The following is a 23730-nucleotide window of genomic DNA, read 5'->3' as shown; positions in this document are numbered from 1 at the left end:
AAAATGATAAATACCTTTTATCGGAAGAAATAAATCGCGACGACTGACACATTCCCACGCGAATCCAACTTTAATATAGCGAACACAATATTACATACGATCGAGACTGACACAAGCGGTCGACTGTGCCTTCGCGATACATTTTCTTACAGATCAGCTGGTACCGCGCCACGACTGACATATGACACATTCGCGGGCGAATACAATTTCAATATGGCGGACACAATTTCATACGCTATCGGAACCAGCGAAAGCGGCTGATTGCGCTTTCGCGATATATTCTTTTCACAGATTCGCAGAATGTATCAAAGAGAAATATGCAACGCACTCGCATATAGATTACCCAGTCAGCCACGTCTGTTCTAACAGATATTGCCAAGTGCTTGCTACAAATTATTGTCAGCAAAAAGGCTACAAATTTGGTGCAAGAGTTGTTATTACCGATTAAGCTGGCAGATTGCCGGCAAGAACCAAGCAAAGCTTGCTAACATAACTAGATAGCAAATTGGCGGCAGAAACCGAGCAAAGCTTGCTGACATGACTGACATCAGATTGTCAGCAAAAACTGAGCAAGGTCTGGAGTGCGCAATCTGATGGCAAATTGGCAGCAAAAACCGAACAGAATCTGCAGTTTATTACAAAGTATTATAAAATAGTTCCGTCGCTTATCGCTATGCGGCGCGTTATTCATTATCTATACCCGTATTCAAATTCTTGTCATGAGTGTATATAAAGCCTGCAAAACGCTAATAATATTATAATATATATATTTCTATCAGTTCAATTTTTGACACAATTCTTATACAAGAAATTCAGATATTGAACTGATTTTTGGCAAATCGGACAGATAATTGTTCGATTTTCACTTATTCGAACAATTTCTGTCCAAAAAGATATCTTTAATTTTGTAAATTAAATTATTTAAATTTACTTATACGTTTTAAAACATTAATATATGATTTTATATAACAATACTGTTAATTTGTCTTATTTTTGCCATCAAAAGAACGTCAGAAAATGGTCTCCCGTTGATGTGATATATTTTGGGTCTTATGAGACCTAACTTAGGATGTCTAATTATCTAATGGTCATTTTATGACCAAAACTTATTATCATTTTGTTACTTAGGGTTGAGACTTTAAATCCATTTAAATATACTATTTTATATGAATGGCCATAAGCTGCAGAATTTGTTCGGTTTTTGCTGACAATCTGCTGTCAGATTGTCTTGCGCAGATCTTGCTCGATTTTTGCCACCAATTTGACGTCAAATCATGTCAAGCTTTGCTCGTTTTTTGCCGTCAATTTGCTGTCAGGTTATGTTAGCAAGCTTTGTCACCAAAACACAAGCTTAATGCGGACACAGATGGCACTGGATTTGTTACCAAGTTTTGAGCGAATTTGATGCCAATTTGGCAACAATTTGTTATCAAATTGCTTACTGGGTCGGTATCCGGCATCCTCTTAAGTAAAATAGGAAAAGAAGCGATGGGAAAGAATGTGATGTTTGATTTATTAATGTTTTCGAAGGAAAAGCCACAGGAATGCTTTATTTATTCAGTTTTATGAAAGAACGTGTTGCCCGCGCGCTTCTCTCGTGCGCAGATTTATATTTTAAAATTCAAACCGGAAGAATAAGTATAATTTTTTTCAGTCGGGTTTGCTGCAGAATAATAGTCGTAGCTAAATATTTACGAGATATTCTCCTTATGATTATTATGTTTGTAAACTACGAGATGGAAACAGCAATATCTCGCGCAGTGAAATTATTATTATGTTCAAGTTGTCAGTTTTGGAATTCTGCATCACGCTCTTGTTAATTGGCTCGTTTTATTTTATAAAATTAATAGCAATGAATAATTTAGTTTAGAATCAATTTATTTTCGAAAACTGAAGGATGAGATGATGCATGTTAGATCGCAAACAACTATAATAGCAGAAACCGTGTATTTTGATAATTCGATAAATGTTAAGAATTGAAATAGTGGCGTTAGTAATTTTATTCGTGTTAAGGGTGAATTTTTAATATCAATTGATTTTTATAGTGCAACGCACATAATGCACCAGATTATTTGTGTTTTTTTTTTCTTTACGTAAATATTTTGTCATTTTACATATCTCTAGAATTGTATCCACATATAGCTTTTAAAGTGTCTTTTTGTGTCTAAATTTTTTTAAGTAATCAGATGTATGAGAGAGAATGCACATTAATAATTGAAATGTCATTTTAATTTTTAATGATTCCCACTATGTACACAATATTTACATATACAACATAATAGCGTAAAAAACAAAATTAATTAAATAATAAAAACCAGAAACGCTTTGTGTTATAAAAATTAATAGAACAATCGATATGCGTACACGTGCATACATAATTACAACCTTGAACATGTAAACTCTCGGCTTACTATAAGTTGATATTTTCATATAGTAAAATATCCATATAGTGAATATATTTATCCATATATTTTATCCATTGTAAATCGACTAAATACTTGTAAAATGATGTTCTCCTCTTGCATTAATTTCTCAATATTCACATTTTTCTGCGTGAAGGAAATGACTTAATGGGCAAGAAATATTAAATCAATATTTTTAAATATTAATATTAATTTTATGTAAATTTTCGAAACGTTTTAACATAACGTTTTTATAAATATTTTAAACATATTATTTTATAATATGGTATTTTTGAGTATCATTAAAACATTTTCGAAATATTGTTTCAAATATTTTTTCAATGAGCATCGATCATTAAGTCACCATATTGATTTACATAACATGCTCATTGGTCCAGACAGATCTTATGCTATGCATATGCAGCTATCAATTTGTGTGCGATAAACCTATGGCAATCAACCCATTTCAACGCTATTAAAATCTTAAAATTGGTGTCAAAGTTTGTTCATAATAAGTTTGTTCATAATAAAATACAACGTTAAAACCTGCATGCTTAGCAATATTACATATTATTGAATATCATTGTAATAACGTTATATTAATGATTTTTCACTTATTGGGGAATGAAAGACAAAGTGCGAAACGCAGGTTAATATTAAAATATTTAATCGGATTTTATGCCAGTGTATTCTAATCAAGAAATTTTAAATACATAAATATGCGTGCAGCCTTAAAATATTTATCTGTATGCAATTCCTCATATATATACATTATTTATATATAGCAACATTTATTATACATGATATCAAGGAAATTTTAATTTTAATGGAGCAAAATAAAAAATTCCCTCGATAATATGTTTCCGATTATATCTTTGTAAGAAAAGTCATATGCACCTTGCACTTGTTTTATGACGCTTGTAAAAATTTCATTTATTACTTTTGCATTATGTACACGTAATACAACTGATAAAATTTATGCAAGATATCACACGTGCGGTCAACGAGCAGTGACCTGGATGTCCGTCGATTGTCTGGTGAGCAGTGCGTTTTTATCTTCGTCTGTCTTAAAAAAGTTCGAGCTGCGAATATGCTATGCCCGAAAATATAAGTCTACAAGAGCACATATGCGATTTTTACTTGTTCACTTGCAATTATGTGACAGAGCGGCAGAATTAAACGAAAATATGAGCGATATTGATAGCAAATGTCATTTTGAAGAAAATAAATATAGCGACATTATAATTTAAATTTTCCGATAATAAAAATTAATATATGTAACCTTATATGTAACACTCTTAATATATGCAGAATTAAATCATTTCAATTGTGTATATACAGAATTCTACGTAATCTTTTATTAAAACTTAAGGTATAAGACCGTAAAAACTAAATGTTTCGATCCACTCAATGATTACGTAAAAGCCTTATTTATAATGATAGGAATAATCCACACAATAATTACAAGGAAAGATACACATAATAATTACAACCATAATAATCGTTTATTGCATTAAATTAATAAAAAGTGCACGGAAATATTGTAGTAATATAAAGTTAAAATCGTCAGTGATAGAGTCGCAGAGATACCACGAAACTGCATTTCCACCATTTTATAAAAAAATTATCCATTGAAAGCGTGACTCATCAAAATTTTTAATGTTTTTTTTTGTCTCTATATCTTTCTCTAACTTTTACTGAGGAACAATCGAGTTAGTCTGGATAAAAAAATATAAACTACTTGAATATAGAAAATACACAGAAATCTAGAACGGAAATACTTGGTGGGAGGTTTTAGTGAATAAATTTAAAGTCTCTAATTTTTGCGTTTTACGTAACTTCATGATCAAGATCAAAGTCTAACTACTTGGAATAAAAAAAGAATTGTTATTGCGTACGATCTATTCAATTGATCACCGAATTTCTGTTTACAAACGATATCTTTAAAAACTATTTTTATTCCTTTTTCGTTTTCATTGTATGCTTTGTATCTTCTCTGTTTTATTTTTTTGACTTGTCAATTCCGCTATTATCATTTAGAATTTATTATTATATTGAAATGATTTTCTTTTCGCGTAATCTTTTATGTTATGTAATTTACCGTTGCCGAACATTTTTGTTATTATACAATTTTACATTCTGTAGAGGAGCATCCCCAAGTTGAGAATGCAAAATGTATAGAGGATTTTCATTTATAATATGTAATTATTATCACATTTATCAATACACGCACTCACATCTACAGTTTGCTCGATCTGTTTCCTTCCATTTTAATTTTTCAAGTTTAATTGAATCATTGAGGTCGTGCTTTTAACGCTTTAATTTGCAATTTATAAGGTTACTGCGTGACAAAGAAAAAAACGTAGAAAAACAAGAAATCTATTGACATCGATAGTAAGAAAAAGAAAGAGAATAGTTAATTAATGTCGGAATATTCAGTATCGATGGTGGTGGACGTTGAAAGCGCTGCTTATAAAGGACTGCGGAAAGACAAGCTGATCAGTTCAGTGCTAATGCATTGAAAGGACTTGATCGTGCATTCGTGAAACTATATAGGTGGGTGTTACATCGAGAACTCTCCCCAACTCTCTTGAATTCCCTCATAATTAATCGACATTGGATCAAGAAAATGTCTATAAGATTTTTCTTTTTCTTTTCGTGTCTGTGATAATACAGTGAAATGATATAACGCATTCATCAGTGTTTTAACATGATTAGCTTATTTATTGCAATTGTAGATATTGCAAGAATTATAAGGGATCGCAATAAATTTTTTTTTAATTTCTAAAAAAAAAAAATTTGGGCTAATTTTATAGAGTTCTAGAAGAAAAAATAAAATAATTTATTCATAATCTGTGTTTTCAACTTATCTTAAGAATCTTTAAAAAGTTATTGATATGTTTGTTAAAATCTGTTAAGAGATAATATTAGAAATTATATTTAAATTAAAATATTGTAATTGCGAATTTTTAATTTATCTTCTTTCGAAAAATGATATTTTTGTGTTTTAGAAAGCGCTAATTAAATTCAGGAAAGCACAATCTAATCTGTGTATTTCTTTTAGAAATCATGTCAACAGCCGAGCCAGAAATGGTAACTTCAGCGGTTACAGCCACTGCAACCGCTGGAATATCGGCAACTACCGTTTTTCTCTCTCTCTTGATACCTGCCCTGGTCCTGTACTACATCTACTTCAGAATTTCCAACCGTCATTTGTATGAGCTAGGGAACAAATTACCGGGTCCTGATGGCTTACCGATCATTGGAAACGCGTTACTGCTCAGAGGAAGTGCCGACAGTAAGTTCTTACACATAAGAATATAATAATGGCAAATATAATAATTGATGAATTCAATTAATTAATTTGATATATTGAACAGAATCCGTATTATATGAGTCACTAGCCAAATCTTAAATCGACAGTTTTTATTACGTCCCTCGAGAATACGCGTTTAAATTATAAAAATGATAAATACCAAACGATATGATATTTGCATTATGCCTTTCGTATTAAATTTGTACGAATACTTGTGCCAGTGTATTTTGTGTCTTTAGAGCCCGGTTGCACCAATATTATTTTGGCTTTAAGCGAAACTGAAAACTTTTGGCTTTTGGCAATAACCAATATTATTTGGCTTTCAACTTTAGGTTTTAGATTATAAATTAATCAACGATTAAAAAAAGCCAAAAGTTTTAAGTCTGGCTTAAAGCCAAAATAACATTGGTGCAACCGGGCCTAAATGTTCAAAAGCTAAACAGATTTTTTCGTTCAATTGTTCGATATTTGTAACATAATTTTATCATTCATCAATATCATTTAAAACAATAATTTTATTTACTTAAGAACATTCTCCACTACTGCAAATTATTATCGAAAGAGTAATTTTTTCATATAAAGATGTATTTACAGAGAGCAAAAACGTAACGTTATAATTAAACCTTATATAGATAGTTTATGATAAAGATATGTTCTTAAGTAAATAAATTTACTGCTTTAAATTAGAGCTCAAGTGAAATCCCTCCTGTACACCTTATTATCCGTTGTACATGATAAGTACTCGGATGATCTATTGATCTATGAATAATATCGATTTGTTTTCCATAGAATCGGTTTGAAACGGGTAACGGCAAACAAATGATTGTCTATTTGTGTTATATTATTTTCCATTTATTGTCTTTCCCCGAGAGCTTTACTTTCAATTATATTTTCTCTCGGTAAAGATGTAAGGTCGCGACTAGCGCGAATATATTGTATCTTATCGAAACTTATTTAAATTCGAAAGATATCGTACCAACTATATACTAATTCCAATATTCGCTAGAAACTAGATCAATAATTTTAACGATTGTGCCATATTCGTTATGTTACTTATCGTCATCTGAATTAGATAAGCAAGCGGCTTTCGCGTGCGGCAATGTGCTCGTTTATGTAACTTCCGATCGACCCGACCGATTCTAACCGACGTACCCTGTTTCTGTTACAGCCGTCTTTCGCACCATATATAGGAAATCCTTCGAATACGACCAGGTCATCAGATTGTGGCTGGGGCCGAAGCTGATGGTCTTCCTAATGGATCCGCGCGACGTCGAGATCATTTTGTCTAGCCAGGTTTACATCGACAAATCCGTCGAATATAGATACTTCGAGCCCTGGCTCGGCAACGGTCTCCTTATCTCCACCGGTGCGTATTAGCGATACGTATAATTTTGCGCTCTTTCGTCATTTTCATGATTAATATAATATTAAGCGAAAAATTTTGATAATGAATGGAACATATTTATATTAACTTTTCAATTATGTAACGTACATAATTATCCACCGGTAAGTGCACATGGTAGAGAACCTCTCTAATCTATGCCGTTCGGAACCGGCGTTAAACTGTAGGTCCCATATGTCTGCGGTAGGCGCACACCGTAGACATATGTTGAGAGGTCACCACATCTCTGATAAGAGATTACGGACTGAAGAGGAGGAAGTGCATACGACCCCGCACAATTAGTTTAAAGTAAATCATTACATCCAATTTCTCTCCGTTGAACGTACTAATACTATTTTCATTATGAGCGCGTTACATAAGTTTGCCAAAAAAATATGTTTTCATCAAATTGAAAATATGTCTATTATTATCTCCAATGCGGAAATGTTGCAATCTTTTAATACTTTTGCATTACAAATAATAATCGACAATATTTTTATTTTAATAAAACTAGAGCATATGTAATGTACAATACGCGCCATTTGTTCTTGGTCCTCTCTCCCTCTCTCATATATGGGGTAGATTTTTCAATATATTAAAATAATTTTTTGTGTATTATTAAAAAAAAAAAAAAAATGTGCAAATTAGAAACTTGCACATTGCTTCCTGATCATTTTATTTCGCTCATAAAGCTCAAGGCAAGCGAATTTTTTAATTTTGGCTTTCTCATAGATGAAGATATCTCAAAATTTGCGAAAGTTACAGTGTGTGCAGACATTTCTCAAAAAATTCAAAATTTTATAAAAAATGAACCCTTTCATCGATCCTCACCAAATTCAATACTAACCATCCTTTAATGATACTCTATTCATTTTTAAAAATTTAGCCCGATATCTCAAAAATTGCGGAAGTTGGAATTTGTACAATGTACATTTCGTGCATACATACATACATACAGACATTTTTTAGAAATCTGATTTTTCGACATTTTGGAACATTCTAAACACATTGGCACAGAAAACCGGAAAAAAATTTTGTCACAAAAATATATAAATTTCTAATAGAATAAACGGTCTTATAACGCAGTTATAAGACGAAATAATTAGTTACGGTTCACGAATGACAAGTTACTTTTCCTATAGCTCGTGTCCGGTCAATCGTATAAGAAAATGTGTGCCAAATAGTAAACAAGTTTACTTTTCTAACGCAATCTTTCCTCCACCATATTCTCTTAATCCACTACATCTCTTAAAAAATATCCACATTATTCGAACTTAATTTATCTACTTCTTAGATAATTTTCAGATTAATCTAAAATGATACGTTGTCATTATAATAGGCTTTGTCGCTTTTCTCATCTCTAACACGTAATTTTAAGCGGATACGAAAAACGAGCAAGATTCGCTTTCTAGAGTGATGTTCTGGAGTACGGTATTCCTCGGAGAAATGCGAAACAAACTCTCGCATGGTGAAAACAAACAAAAAGAATGAGATGCAGCGACGATCATCGACCTACGTAGCGTGTCGTTTTATCGCAACTTTCTCGACGCGTACCGGGATATCCTTCTTCTCGTTGACGAAACTCTCTCGATCTCGGCGGATGCGTACGTAACAACGCGGGTATGTAACGACGCACGTTACCCGTCTTGGTTCACTCGCGTGCATCGTGCATCGTCGTTGTCGTTATTGTCGTTTGGCTGCCAAAGGCGTCCGTACCGCTCGTGCACCATCCCGTTGCTCTCTTTTTCCCCCGGATCAATTCGGGTTTCTGCAGCAACACCGTGTTTCATAACGATTGCGTAATGCATGCCGTGTCATTTTAGTAATTGCCATTACCCTTAATGGCATGTGGACAGTCGAGTTTCATAATTCGGCGAAATAAGAGAGAGGGAGAGATAGAGAGAATTGACATTAAATTGATATTAAAATATAAAAATAATACAAATTGATATTAATATAGTGAACAGTATTCTACATAAATTTCTGACTTTTTTTAAACATAAATATCTTAATATTTTACTTGGAATGTCTAAACTAGCATTAACAAAAAGAAATGGAAGACGAGAACCTTACTATTAATAAAAAAAATTAAAAAATAAAGCACATGTGCTCTTTTCTATACTTTTTTAAATAAACTTTATCAATAATTAAAATATATATATATAATATATATGACAAAAGAAAAAACATTTTTATAATATATCTTTATATTTCGTGATATTTGAAAAAAGTTATTTTGATATTGCCAAAGTTAACATTATATGTTTCAAATCCCGCAATATCTTTCATATATTACTAGTCTCTGCACAAAAATAAAAATTTAGCAAATTATAAACTTTACGTAATAACAAGCCAAACGTCAACGTAACAGTAATACAAACACGGCATGACAGTGACGTGATAATTCGAGACATCAAATTGCAATATAACATTAAACACGCATTATAGGTAGACACGATCGTTAACCCGTCAACTATCTTGTTCTATTAAACCGGTCTTTAAATCGAAAAAAGATTTTACGTACATAATTAAATGTGTAATCATAGTTTAATCGACACTATTAAAAACTCTGAAAAAATTGATATTAAAACTGGAGAAATTAAAGGAATCTAGAGTTTCTCGAACTTTGAAGAAATAGAAAAGAAGCATTGTTGGATCAGCAGTGCGACGCTGAATCCTTTAGTCAAAGATTAATTCGGTACGAAAGAAGAATAGACGTGAAAAAATCGCGGCGCCTATGCGCGCATGTACGTGTTGCGGGCGGTGTGTATTTGTGAGACGATGCAGCTGTGTTAGGATCTCTTGCTCTCTCCCGAGAGCGGAGAAATGCAAAGAGGGAGAGTAAGCGAAGTGCAATCAGTCCGCGGTAATTCGCGAGCGGCAGAACAGGAAGGAAACTTGTACACGCTCGCGGTGCTTTCTCTCCCCAACTCCGTTCTCCGTTTATGCGTGCGCGCATCTCGCTCTTTCCAGGGATCGTTGTAACATTACTGCACGATTCCTATCGCTCTTCTTACGTATGCGCACGTATTGCGACATATTATCTTGCCCTCCCCCTCCCCCCTCCACCCTCCTCTTCTCACTCTCTCACTCTCTCATCGTCTTTTTCTCACTCTTCTTCCTACTTCCGCGTGTTTAGTAGAAAGTGTTCTACATGAATACGCGATATCGACGGACTTGTCGTGACTGTGAAAAATAAATGAATTAAGACGAATCTGACAGGAATTTGTTTAAAATTTAATTTTTAAAATCAAGATTCGATTTTAAACGATGTATAGATTTCCCGCCATCTTCTATTTCCAAATTTGTTTAACGACATAATCAAATTCTGGATCGTAAAGATCCCGTTATCCCGCAGAGATTACGAGATTGTAAAATAAATTCCTAGTGAGAATCCTTTTAATTCAATTATAGCGGGGAAATTATTTATATCATCTTTCATTACAAATCAGATCAGCAAGAGTCTATAAATTATTTACAGGTCCGAAATGGCGTGCTCATCGCAAACTGATCGCGCCGACATTCCATTTAAATGTGCTGAAGAGCTTCATCGATCTTTTCAATGCCAATTCACGCGCCGTCGTAGAAAAGTTACGTAAGGAGGGCGACAATGAGTTCGACATTCATGACTACATGTCCGAATGCACCGTCGAGATCCTTCTCGAGACTGCTATGGGTGTCTCCAAGTCCACGCAGGACCAAAGCGGCTTGGAATACGCTCTGGCAGTGATGAAGCAAGTATCTAAAAAAAAATTTGACGAAAAAATGAAGAGAAAAAAGAGCATTAAAAATTGTTTATATGTACAATATATCCCAGCACTGCTGTGGATGCGTCATTTTAATTATATAGTTTATTTCATTTGGAGCCAGAATTGCTTTTTTTAGCCAAAAGAATTCAAATTTATTAAAAATGATATTATAGATATATTATCATATATGTATTATCATGCGTATTGCGAATTTCTATGCAGTAAAGCTTTTACGCAGGACGTATTAACAGATATATTAAAGCAAAAGCATAATTAAAAACGCGAATATCATCTTGTTATCTTTTAGAATGTCGAACATTCTACATATGCGTCATATGAAAGTCTGGCTCAGAGCTGACTGGCTATTCAATCTCACGAAATACGGAAAGGATCAAATTCGTTTATTGGAGATCATCCACGGACTCACGAAGAAGGTCATCGCGCGTAAGAAGCAAGAATACAAGACCGGTAAACGCAATGTCATCGATGTTTCTGCACAAAATGGCAATGCCAAAAATGGCAGTGCCAAAAATGGCAGTATCCAAGATAAGGTAATTACCTATTTTTTTCGCGGCACGTGTGTATGCGTGCATGTGTACTTTGATATAATCCCAGAAAAAAAAGTTGATAATTTTCGTGAAAATAATTTTCAGAACTAAAAGTGACACTGAGCGATGCACAAATCATCATTATTTATGTATATATCTTATATTTTTTTAGAACGCCTCTGTGGAGGGACTTTCCTTCGGACAAGCGGCTGGTCTGAAGGACGATCTTGATGTGGAAGAAAATGACATTGGCGAGAAGAAGAGACAAGCTTTCCTCGATCTGTTGATGGAAGCTGGTCAAAATGGTTCTGTCCTCACGGAAACCGAAGTCAAAGAGCAAGTTGACACTATCATGTTTGAAGCAAGTATCACAGAATTTGTCATTACGGATTTCAAGAGGATTTCATACATTAATGATGCCATCTTTTTCTCAGGGACATGACACGACCGCGGCTGCATCCAGCTTCTTCTTATCAGTGATGGGTTGTCACCCAGACATTCAAGAGAAAGTTATCCAGGAACTTGACGAGATCTTCGGCGACAGCGACAGACCCGTGACATTCCAGGATACGTTGGAAATGAAATATCTCGAGCGGTGCCTCATGGAGACTCTTCGCATGTATCCACCCGTGCCAATCATCGCTCGTACAATCAATACCGACTTGAAACTTGGTCAGTTTTAAAAACTTAAAGTTACATTAATAGCTTCGAAACAAATCAAATTAAGCAAATTGACAAAATTGTCGCGCACAAGTCCACAACTTGCAGTATTCTAAAAAATTTAACGATTTTTTTGGAAAGACAAATATTTATAAGAGAGTTGTAAAAATCGCATAGATATTTACGGAGCATACAAGTTATATACGAAAAATCGTTCATTCATTATCCTTTTTTTCGTTAATCATAAAGCTCGACAATGTATCCACTTCGAATATTGATTTCCAGCATCGGGAGATTACACGATCCCAGGCGGATGCACAGTTGTGGTGACGACCTTTAAGATGCACCGACAGCCGCAAATCTATCCGAACCCGGAAGTTTTCAATCCCGATAATTTCCTACCCGAGAAGACCGCCAATCGGCATTACTACGCTTTTGTACCGTTCTCTGCCGGGCCGCGTTCTTGCGTGGGTCGCAAATACGCTATGCTCAAGCTCAAGATCATCCTGTCCACAGTCCTGAGGAATTTCCGCGTCAAGTCAGACATCAAAGAATCTGACTTCCGACTCCAGGCCGATATCATCCTCAAGCGAGCCGAGGGCTTTAAGATCAGAATGGAACCGAGGAAACCAGCGGCCGCCACCGCTTAAACAGCTTTCTCAAGTTCCGCTTGCGTAGTTAACAGGGTGGTAGAGAATAGCAGTATAATGAGGAGAAGCGGACTATGCATTTTTCGAATTTTAATTAAAGCGAAAAACGCATTCAAAAAAAAATCCGCATCTCGCATGTGTAGATTGCGTGCGCAGATCGTATATGCACGTATACATGAACATACATGTATATTACTGATAGTCGTTAACCGTTATATGACACTTATTGCTCTTGTGTTGATATTTATCTCTTGCAATAAAATGCGGTGTACGCACTGCGAAATCTGAAATCTTTGACATTTTCATCGTTTTTCCATATCCTTGATTTGCCGATATATATATATACAATCTTAACGAAAAGCAAGATCGCAAACATGCGAAAATTCGATTTAAAGATCGCGAGGACGATCCAGAAGAATTTTGGAGAAGGAAAATTGTCAGAGGTCGATTCCAAGATCAAAGGAAATGAGCAAGATTCGATTGAAGCGACTAAAACTCTCGCTGGAGCTCGACAGGAAGAAATGAGAAAGGTTAAGAACGAATTAAAGGAGATGCTTCCGATATTAAAACCTTCAGAAGTGAAAAGGTTTATTATTTCAATTTTAGAATAAAAAATACACGCGCTCTCTCCCTCTATTCCGTTGATCACATGCCTTACTTTTTTAAAGCTTTTTTTTACAACGCTGTTATATATGTATATTTTTCACTGTTTTTTATCCTTTTTTATTTTACTTTATTTATTTGTAAAAAATATGAAATTCCAAATTTATTTTTTTCTAATAATTAATATTGACATATCGTCGAATAGATTTCATTTACCATCTCACGAAGCTATTATTCACGAACTTGAGGAAAATGATTACGAGGTATCGGTGAGATATTTGAAAGAATTGTTTGAGCTCGATGAAGAAACTCGGAAAGAAGCTGGTCCTGGTACATTAACGTGGAAAAAACCGCGTTTAAAGGACAATAAAGACGCGATGAAGCGTCTCAAAGAAGGCTTGATCGCCTTCGAACAAGCCAAAAACGCTGGTGCGTGAAAAGTTAAAGATATATATAAAATATATTTTTAATGTATTATAATATTTGTCCCCCCACAAGTAAAATAGAGAAGTATTCTATATTGAATTATAATCAAACTTATATAATAGAGAATACCTATAAGTATAATAATTTTAACATTTCTATCATTAAGCTTATTAATATATATAGAATTGAAAAATACAAAATAAGATGTGAAACGTTATGATTAAGGCCAAATTTCGTAATTGTAGGAGATTCACTTTCCATAATCGTGGAATTTCTGGATATGGCATTATTCTTTCAAGCAATGACATGGGAGTGGTGGTGGGTGGCGGAACGACTTTACCGTAGCGCTCTAGTAAATGCGGAATTAATCAAAAACAATGAACAACAAATGATAACATCGGTACACTATCTATACGGTCGATTTTTGTTCGAGCAAAGTTAGTAAACGACATAATGCACGCAGAATTACATATTGCATAGCAAAAAAATGTAATGCTTCTGAGCATACAAAACTCGCGACATCTTTTCCACATATTCTGAACGACTTTTACTCCTCGATGAAATATAATTACAATATTGTATGGTATTATTATTCACCATATAAAAAATATATTTATTAATGAGATATTTATGTTATACACATATCAATAATGGCGAATTAACAATTAATATAATATATATGTATTATAATATATTAATGTTATATTACATTCGCGTAATCAGTACAAAATACGACGGAATCATTATATCATTTAAAAGTCGCCCGTGAAGCATCTGAAGGAAAACATTGGAATGCGTCGAAAGTAACCGGTCGAAAAGAGCAAACTATTTTTCGAGAATGCAATGTGCTTTTGTACAAAGCGCTGCTGATGCATGCGCAACAAATTGATCCTAATCAACTGGATATTATCATAAAAGTGTACACAGAAGCTCTAGCACGAGCAACGGATTGTAAGTTATTTTTCATCGTAAAAACTGCAAATAATAAATGATATATTTTTTTCAAATCTCATTATACCATTCCAAATGTTATATATAACTCAATCGTTAAAATATTTTACCATTATTTAAATTCGTTAATTGAAGATTATTGTACAAGTCTAATTAGAAAATGTTATCACGTGAATTTATTTCAATAAAATTTACAATAAATTGTAGAAAAGGGGACTTCAACCTAATGATTTTGATATATATATTATTAAATAATGATTTTTAGCTATTGCTCATTTCTTAAAGAATTATTAATAAATAAAGTTGATGCGATGCAAATAGAACATTAGGATCATGATTTTGACAGAGTATGTCAAAATAGATATCATATATTGATGTTACAACATATTCAAGATTGTTGATGATTCGCATTTCTAGAATTTCGCCAGAATTTCGAAAATTGAAAAATCCAATAAAAAATTCAAAAACTCAAAGAAACTTCTCGATTCCAATCTTTGTAAATTAAAACATTTTTTTTAATTAAAAAATTTCTATAAGATTCGTTCATATTTATTTTGTGAAATCATTGATTATTTTAATGTCTCCACAGCTGAACACTATGAATATATGGCAAACGCTCTGTACGAGCTAGGTAAAAATCAATTACGATCCGGCGATATGAAACTCGCCTTCCAGAATTTCTCCAAATTTTTAGCGATGGCCAGGAAGATCTCGGATCCAGAAGGAATCTGTAACGCACATATGGCGCTGGCACTTGCATATAAGTTATGTATAACTCAAATCTGCCTTCTAAGAAATGGATATGATAAAATAATAAACATCAAATACGACACAAATAGAGAAAGAATAAATGCTAATTTTGAATTTTATTTGACTCGTATTTTAGATGTCTTTTCACACTACTTTGGCTCTCTCTTTCTCTCTCTCTCTCTCTCTCGCAAATAATTCTTTTAGACAATTCACATCTACAGGAATTGAACGATGAGGTAAACACGGAAAAGCATCTCAATCTATTCAGGAAAAATGCGGAAGAGTTCAAATTGTTGAAAAAACTCGCGCAGGCACATTACTGCATTGGCGAACATTTTCTGAGTAAGGTAAGAGAATACATTGTCAAACTAATTATATCTCATAAAAAAATTATAGGATTATATATACAGTCTATATAATTATAGAATAATATATATATATATATATTATATATATATATATATATTGGGAGAAAATATCACAGGAATAGAAATTCTTACATCTTTTTCGCGCGTGTAGGCGAAAATCATTAATAATCCCGGTATATTTTTTTAAATTTGTTAAATAAAAATAAATGTTTATGCTTTTTAGAGAAGACCAGATATTGCAACTTCTCATTTGAAAAAGTCTTTTAATTTGTATAATGACCTCGGTTTGTATGATGATGCTAATAAGGCGCGAATCATCGCTGGAGTTTCGAAAGGTAATAATATGTGTTTCTTCAAAATAAAAAGTAAATGTACAAGATTTATATTCATTGTATATATGTTCTTTAAATTCTTTTGCTCATTTAATAGGACAAGGAATTATCGATCAATACATCGATCTTATGCTTCAGTGTGGAGTAGACTCGAGAGCAATATCGACGCTTTGTCAATGGAAAAATCGTAGAAGCGTTTTTTGGACTGAGAAAACGCTACACACCGGTAAGGCAACAAATGAATAATTAATCATCAATTTAAAATATAATATATAAAAGAACTTGTCTCTCTCTCAAGTTTAATCTCTTTAACTAACATTTTAACTTGTAGCGCAATTTTAATTATCGCGGCCGATTTCGTATTATAAATCAATATAACAGATGCAACATTATTATTTCAGAGGATTCGGAGAAATCTTTTACTTTCGAGAACGAGGCAATATCATCATCGCTACCTACCCTTACAAATACTGCGCTTGTCGGGAAAATGTGACAGATTCGATTTGATAATTATCAAAAAATTATATATAGATATTTATAATAAAAATATATCCCATTTTGTAAATTTTCGTAGTAAATACGGTATCTCAGCAAACACATCATAGAAAATTCTAATTTTTGTAATATGTTGACATCTTTTATGAATGCTACAAATATACTCACGAGCGTTGGCACAATCTTTACCGGACACCCTGTATATGACTCTTTCAATTATTTAAAGATTACAACTCGACAATCACAAATTTATTTTTAACGGCTATTATTAAAGACGAACAGAGTGATATACTTTTATACAGATAAATAATACGTATTCAGTTTTATACATATGCTAATATCGTGCGTAAAAATTCGTAAATGAAGGACAACTCACACATACATTTCAATGTGCATGTCGATAATAAATGCCCTAAATGGCACAAAAAGATCAAAAGACATCATAATGATATCTGCAAGACAATAAGATGTTTTTTAGGGAGATACATTTGTTAATGTGTGAACAAATTAAAATAGAGTCGTTTTGTCACAATATGTAGATGACATGAATCATGCAAATGTGCACACACACACACACAATTAGGTATTATATCAATGTAAAAAAAATTTAGAATATATATATGAGAAAATTTAGCAATTTTAAATTTATAATGCAATTATTCATTGCCCTATTATAATTTACATATGTATAATTCCCTTATACGCACAGGTGCGCAAAACTACATCTCTCAAGAGCAATTTTACAACATACATATACTGTTTCTCTAAGATAAGATTATATTTAAAAGTTTCGACTGCAAAACAACAATACAGATAAGCGCCATACAATGTGTGTTTCGAGTAATGTACTCTACATGAGAAAATTTAATAATTTTATATTAAAAATAAAAAATAAAATTAAACTAGTTAAGTTATAATGTTAATTAACATATTGATGTTACCAACATGTAAAAATGCTAAAGTTTATGATAAAAAATTACTTATTTAACAAATTACATCGGTAATTTATCGCATCATTAATTTACCGCTAAATCTGCAAGAAAAGTATTTTTATTACACAATAATTATTATCAATTAACGTGTTGTATGTATGAATGGGTGGATGTGAGTGTGTGCGTGCGCGCGCGCGCATAATCTTTATTTCTGTTAAAATTTTTTTACATTTCTATAAACAAAAATTTTCAAAAATTTTATTTAGTCTTACTATCTCATTAATGAATCAATTATCTTCTTATATTAAAACCTTGTGTAAATGGAAATTTAGTTTAACACTACTATCTCATTAATGAATCAATTATCTCCTTATATTAAAACCTTGTGTAAATGGAAATTTACTGTACTACACATCATATCATATAAACGAATTATGTATTACATATTTCATTAATAAATCACTGTGCAAGTATTTTTACAGAATCGCTAGAATTCACACACCTACACATATCTTATGTCTTATAATAATAATTGTGATCGCTATACTGTATATGATTTTGTAAACGTCGTTGCACACATACTTTGATGTATCAAAAAACATGCGCAACGACTATACACTACTACAGCTATCGGTAGCCGTGTACAGAATAGCGACCTAATATCATATCTTATCATACTGTATAATGATGCAAATAAAAGAGGGACTTTCTCTTTTTTCCATCTGTTTTTTTTTTAATTTTAGTTTTTTATCTCTTAGTTTTACAACAAATAAGTCCTTTCTGCTTTTGATGTTAAAATTTTGTCACCCTGGTAGCTTGCTTATTCTATCTGTTACATAAAGAATATGTGAAGTAAATGTCATTGTGTTCATATATCATAAATTTTATTGAAATTTCTGCAATTTAATAACTATTATTATTTATAGACCATATGTTTCTTTCTCTATATAAAAAAAGAAACAGAAGTATAAATCATATTTTTTGAAAACTCGGCATACTAGAGAAAATGTTTGTGACAGAGTATACATCTATCAAAAGAGATCCAATTCTTTGAATCTACAGATATGAAATACATTGCACACACAATCAATTACTCGCATAATCATGTACATGTACAACAGAATGTACATGGTGATTGCGTGTAAATAGATGATAACAATATAACACAATTAGTTTAATGTGATATCATTGTCATCATCTATATCCATAATGCTGATCGGGTCCAAAGATGGCATATCAGCGCTATTGCGTATCTCGCGCGTTATATTCTCCAGAGTCTCTATTTCAGTATTTTGCAAATCTTTTGTGTTATTAATGTCCTCTCGTTTTTGAACTTCGGCAGCTGCAAGATCAAATACTTCTTTCAGTATCATGTTAGCTGCATCCATGGAGCTATCATTCAAGGTATGATTCGAGTTTTCCCGCTCTTCACACTTGTTATTCGTTGTATTATTCTCGATCAAGTCTTCGAGATTCTTTATGGTCTCCTCTAATTTATCCTTCTCCTTTGAGCTGTCTATTGTAATTGTTTCTTCTGCGACTTTTGCATATTGTACTATATCGTTATTACTATCTGCAAGAATTATTGCAACATCGTTCTCGTTTTCATCGCCATCTTCCGCCTGATTAAGTTTTTCACCATTCAAAAGATCCGATTTAACGGTATCTGTTGCATTATTAGGCTTGTCATCTATAATCACTTCGGTTTCCATATTCTGGTCACTGGCTGTATCTTGCTGCTTTCCTGAGGCCTCGACTTTGTCTTCATCCACGATTACTGTATCGTTTAAATCTATTTGATCTTTTAATGTTTCTGTCTCATCAGTGATGTCCAACACAATTTTTTCATTTTCCTCCGATTCATCTATATTTTCCTTCTGAGATTTATTCGTTAACTCGCACTGCCTCATTTCTATGTCCTTTATTATCTCACTTTCATTATCTTTGCAACTATTTTTTAAATCACTTTTGCAGCTTTCACTATGATTTTTATTATCGTCATCCTTGGTTGTGTTATTAATTGATGAAACCAATGGTCTAGTTGCATTGCTATCTTGTGTCATTTCTTCATGAAGATGTTCTTTGTCATTATTAGCCTCATTATTAGACTTTTCTTTTTCTTTAGTAGACATTTTTGTATCATTTTCTGCAGATACATCTTTATTTTCATCTACAGCAACGTTTGTGCACAATTTATAACAATATAAAAATTTAGACGTAGAAGGAGACATGTCCTTCACTATAGCATCTTTCTGTACATTTGTGTCTTTATCTATCGATGTGTTAATGTCTCTATCCATTGATGCCTTTCTATCTTTAGTCTTTGTATCTTCTTCCATAATATTATTATTCTTTGTATTTATTTCTTTTGTATCTTTGCCTTGTTCTATTTCAATAGATGTCTCTGTTTCATTCGGCACAGCCGTCGATTCTACACATTGTTCGGATTCTTCTGTCATATTTTCATCACATTGAATTTTCGGAGATTCTTCTACATACAATTTGCTTTCTGCGTTCAGTTTGTCAGTCACATTATAGCGTTCGCTGCTCGCTTCTTTCTCTGCTTCTTTCTTCTTTGCACTTTGTTCTCTCGATGAAGAAAAGATTTCTTCCTCATCTGTATCTACGACATTAATAGCGATCTCTTCAGACGGATCGTTGGTAGGCTTATCAATTGGTACAGTTTTGATTAAACAGATCTTTGCGTTTTTGAAGACTTTATCTTTTTCTGAATCAATTTTTAAGTCTTGTTTCTCCTTAATGCTTGAAATAGTTACCCTTTCCAATTTTAAAGAAGCTTGCATGAGATGTGTTAGACTGTGTTCTATGTTTGCTAACTTGGTGTCAAATTTCTTGCCGCACGTGTCACAGGTATAACAATTTTTCTTAACTTCTGACAATGCAATAGATTTCGGACTTTTAAACTCCGCCAATGATGTAATTTCCGTATTAGAGATAGAAGACGATCTCGTCCTTTTGTGAGTAGTCTTTTCCTTGTTTATATGCGCATTCGGAGTGTTTTTCGTCGTTTCCAAATTTGTATCTTCGGTGGGTGACTCATCAGTAGATTGTGAATGTACATTCGCAGTTACCCCTTGAAGAATAGTCCTCAATTTCTTTCTATCTGTCTTACTCGAAGAAGGTGACAAAGGCTTCGCGCAATCATCCAATTTCTTTTTTGATTTCAATGGAGAAGAAACATCAGAGTCCGAACTCCGATCACTAGCAGTTTTTGTTCTTTTACGTCCTCGACGTGTCGAAGTAGTAGTAGTAGAATAAGTAGTAGACTCCACATCAGACGATACCTTTGTTTCACTTGGATTTGCACGTTTTGTACCCAATCTTGTTACTTTTGTCGGTGTGCTCTCAACATCTTCGTTCTTCTCAGCGTCGATATGCCGTTTCTTTCCTCGTTTTATGTTATTGTTAACAGCATTATTCACCGACAATTCAGACAATCTGTCTTCTAATGAACTGTCTTCTGACAGAATGTACGATTTATTATCTTTATTTTTTTCGATCTTATGTTCTTTCTCGCTCTTGTGCGATTTTTTATCCAGCACATCCGTCAAAAAGACTGCGCATAGTTTTGTCTCTGCCAAATTGGATTCTACCTGTTGTGACCGCTGTTTCAATTTGTCTTTACTTGGATCCATCGTTATCCAACAGTTTCTGCATACCGTTAGACGTGTGCGATGAAATCTGTACATATCGGTACCATTCGGGACAATATTATGACATTTGTCGCATTTTCGAGCATTTGCTTTCACGTCGTTTTGTGATTTAGTTTGTGCCCTGGGTCGCCCTCTGCGGTTTTTGGCGAGCGGCTTATTATGTACCATATTTTCACTATTTTCGCTATCAGAATTTATTAGATCATAAAATGTAATATCTGGAAATGTAGTAACAGTCGTTTTGCGATTGACAACATCTGTATATACCTGCAATTAAACAAATGCAATCTCGTAATACAAGTTTAAGAAAAATATTTGATCAAGATAAAAATAAAATTGTACAAAGTATATACCTTTGGAAAATTCGAATAGTCTATCTCTTCATTAATCAAGGCTTTCAAATGGATGACTGCTTCCTGATATATTCTTTTCAAATCATACAAAACATCCAAATTATATCGACACGGCAGACATATCAGTTTAGAATCACTGTCATCCTTAAACTGCGAAAAGAAACAGAATAAATTATGAAATTTATTAATTACTTAATTCAAATTCAATTTTAATATAGATAACAGCTATATTATTTATTTATGACGCAAAAATAAAAAAGATAAAAATTTAAACTTACACCCTCATTAAAAATCTTGCGAATCTTCTGTAAAGGATTAAATATTGCGTGATTGTCCTTTGTAATATCAAAGATACGATTATTTTCTACATGTTCAGAACACAAACAGCAACATGGCATTGATGTTTTGATTTCTGGTTTTGAAGTTTTATGTGATTTCTTATACTTTTGCACAAATTTGGTGCACTGACCTAATTCATATGCACACTTGTAACATATTTTGTTCGATAGATTGATACTTTCGTTAACCTATAATAAAAGAATAGATTAGAAATTTTTAGAGTTTTTAAATTTTCTAACCGTTATTCTTAATTTAATAATTTTTATTATCTTGATTAGATAGTAAGAAAAAGAAAATTGAATTATTTTATTTTAATAAATACACACACACATCTTTCATCAACAAGTGAGACATAAACATATACAAAACAAATGTAATAATATACAATATACTAATAACTAAGTACATATAAATATTTGTGCTACATGTTTTAAATATAATTAGCTAATTTAAATAAACATGTAAAAGACAATATATTACGCAGTGATGGACGTAGAATCTAAACACTTCATTGTCCGCATATACACGTACTACAAAATGTCGGTAAAATGAGATACAAGATGGATACGATCCGCGTCATATTTTGCAAAGAAAATATTGCTCATTTACCTTATCGAATAGAGAGACATGAAAGTTTAATGAAATCTATACGATCTATCAAGTGAAAACTTATATTTCCTGTTTCGACAAAGATATTCCTAAAATTGGAACTATTTGGATTTAAGGCGTAGTAATTTTGCTAAAACACAAGTTTCACATCTGGGACACAGATGACGCGGTTCATATCAATGTATGTATATATGTACATAAATCACACACGCACAATTACGTGTATTAAAGTAGCATAATCTAAAAAATGCCAAGTATCTATCTAGAATTTCACGCACAGTACGAAATATGACAAATATATCCGCCGACCAAACTTAGAAAAACAGTCTTGTACTAACCTATAAATCGGTTAAGGCGATTCTAACCTAAACAAAACAGCCGAAATTTCCGATTGAGATATTCTGGATCAAACGTGCGAAAAGAGAAAGAGAGAGAGAGAGCGATTATATCTTTTTACAAGTTTATTCAATGCTACAATTTAATTGGATCTTTTTCGATCACAGCAAACTGCGCGAATGTGCGTTTATTCCATCTAGGTTATTCTCAAGATCATACCTTGCTAGATAAACATGTTTCAAGCTGATTAACAAACGTGTCGCGGTTGTCTGTTGTAATGTCCAGAAAGACCCCCTCGTCGCTCGCACACAGGAAGCAATATCGGCCAGGCATAGTGACACGCAAACGCAATGATGTAATCACATCAGCATCACAGATCGGTGATCGCCAATGAATCTTGAATCGGTGAAACTCTCTTCATACACGATTTATACAAGATAATTAGCCACGATCCGCGATGTTTTCGCTCTTTCTACGTTTCTACATGAACCGTGAAAAACCGTGATGTCGCGTACGCAACCTATCCTATACGTAGGAAAAATTGGCGGTAAGCTTACAGTCGACGGCAAAACATGGCGGACCAACGCGATATATCGGTCAAATCGATATATGAAAGTTATAGGTCGAATTGTGCTTACTCTCGTCTTTTATAATTTTCTTTTTTTTTTTTTTGCGCAAATGGTGTTATACCTAACAAAAATTTGTCATTAAATCGATTCGTTTCTTTCAGAACCGATGACACTGGAAACTTTAGAATCGGTGACTCCGATGTCATTGACCACCATATGATGCTTTATTTGCTATCCGATAAATCGATGAGACATCATTTTTAACGGTTTGAATTCGAATGAAGATG

The 23730-nt window shown here is 33.1% G+C and overlaps 3 protein-coding genes across 6 annotated transcripts; 2 read left to right on the top strand and 1 right to left on the bottom strand.

Annotated features, from left to right (window-relative positions):
* The first annotated feature begins 4867 nt into the window (after positions 1-4867).
* LOC115235030 (cytochrome P450 4g15) lies at positions 4868-12996 on the top strand. Its single transcript, XM_029806515.1, has 8 exons — positions 4868-4958; positions 5467-5700; positions 6887-7084; positions 10581-10833; positions 11156-11399; positions 11569-11757; positions 11831-12068; positions 12342-12996. Exons 2-8 carry the CDS (start codon positions 5472-5474, stop codon positions 12704-12706), a joined length of 1716 nt encoding a protein of 571 aa, XP_029662375.1. The 5' UTR covers positions 4868-4958; positions 5467-5471; the 3' UTR covers positions 12707-12996.
* Positions 12997-13049: 53 nt separating this feature from the next.
* LOC115235031 lies at positions 13050-16784 on the top strand. Its single transcript, XM_029806516.1, has 9 exons — positions 13050-13292; positions 13515-13738; positions 13981-14172; positions 14459-14686; positions 15276-15455; positions 15641-15783; positions 16028-16139; positions 16234-16362; positions 16538-16784. The coding sequence occupies exons 1-9, from the start codon at positions 13081-13083 to the stop codon at positions 16627-16629; spliced, it is 1512 nt and encodes a 503-aa protein (XP_029662376.1). The 5' UTR covers positions 13050-13080; the 3' UTR covers positions 16630-16784.
* Positions 16785-18459: 1675 nt separating this feature from the next.
* LOC115235025 (reticulocyte-binding protein 2-like) lies at positions 18460-23405 on the bottom strand. 4 transcript variants are annotated; one of them, XM_029806507.1, is made up of 5 exons: positions 23094-23405; positions 22877-22939; positions 21869-22117; positions 21591-21740; positions 18460-21504 (listed from the first exon to the last, which is right to left on the bottom strand). In XM_029806507.1, the coding sequence occupies exons 3-5, from the start codon at positions 21986-21988 to the stop codon at positions 18733-18735; spliced, it is 3042 nt and encodes a 1013-aa protein (XP_029662367.1). In that variant the 5' UTR covers positions 21989-22117; positions 22877-22939; positions 23094-23405; the 3' UTR covers positions 18460-18732. The 4 variants fall into 4 exon arrangements, with proteins under 4 accessions (XP_029662367.1, XP_029662365.1, XP_029662368.1 ...); XM_029806505.1 differs by lacking the exon at positions 22877-22939; XM_029806508.1 differs by lacking the exons at positions 22877-22939; positions 23094-23405 and adding an exon at positions 22539-22831.
* Positions 23406-23730: the final 325 nt, after the last annotated feature.

This window comes from Formica exsecta, unplaced genomic scaffold (genome assembly GCF_003651465.1).
Source record: "Formica exsecta isolate Colony F162 unplaced genomic scaffold, ASM365146v1 scaffold21, whole genome shotgun sequence".
NCBI lineage: Eukaryota > Metazoa > Arthropoda > Insecta > Hymenoptera > Formicidae > Formica > Formica exsecta.
This window is presented reverse-complemented; position numbering and strand designations above follow the sequence as displayed.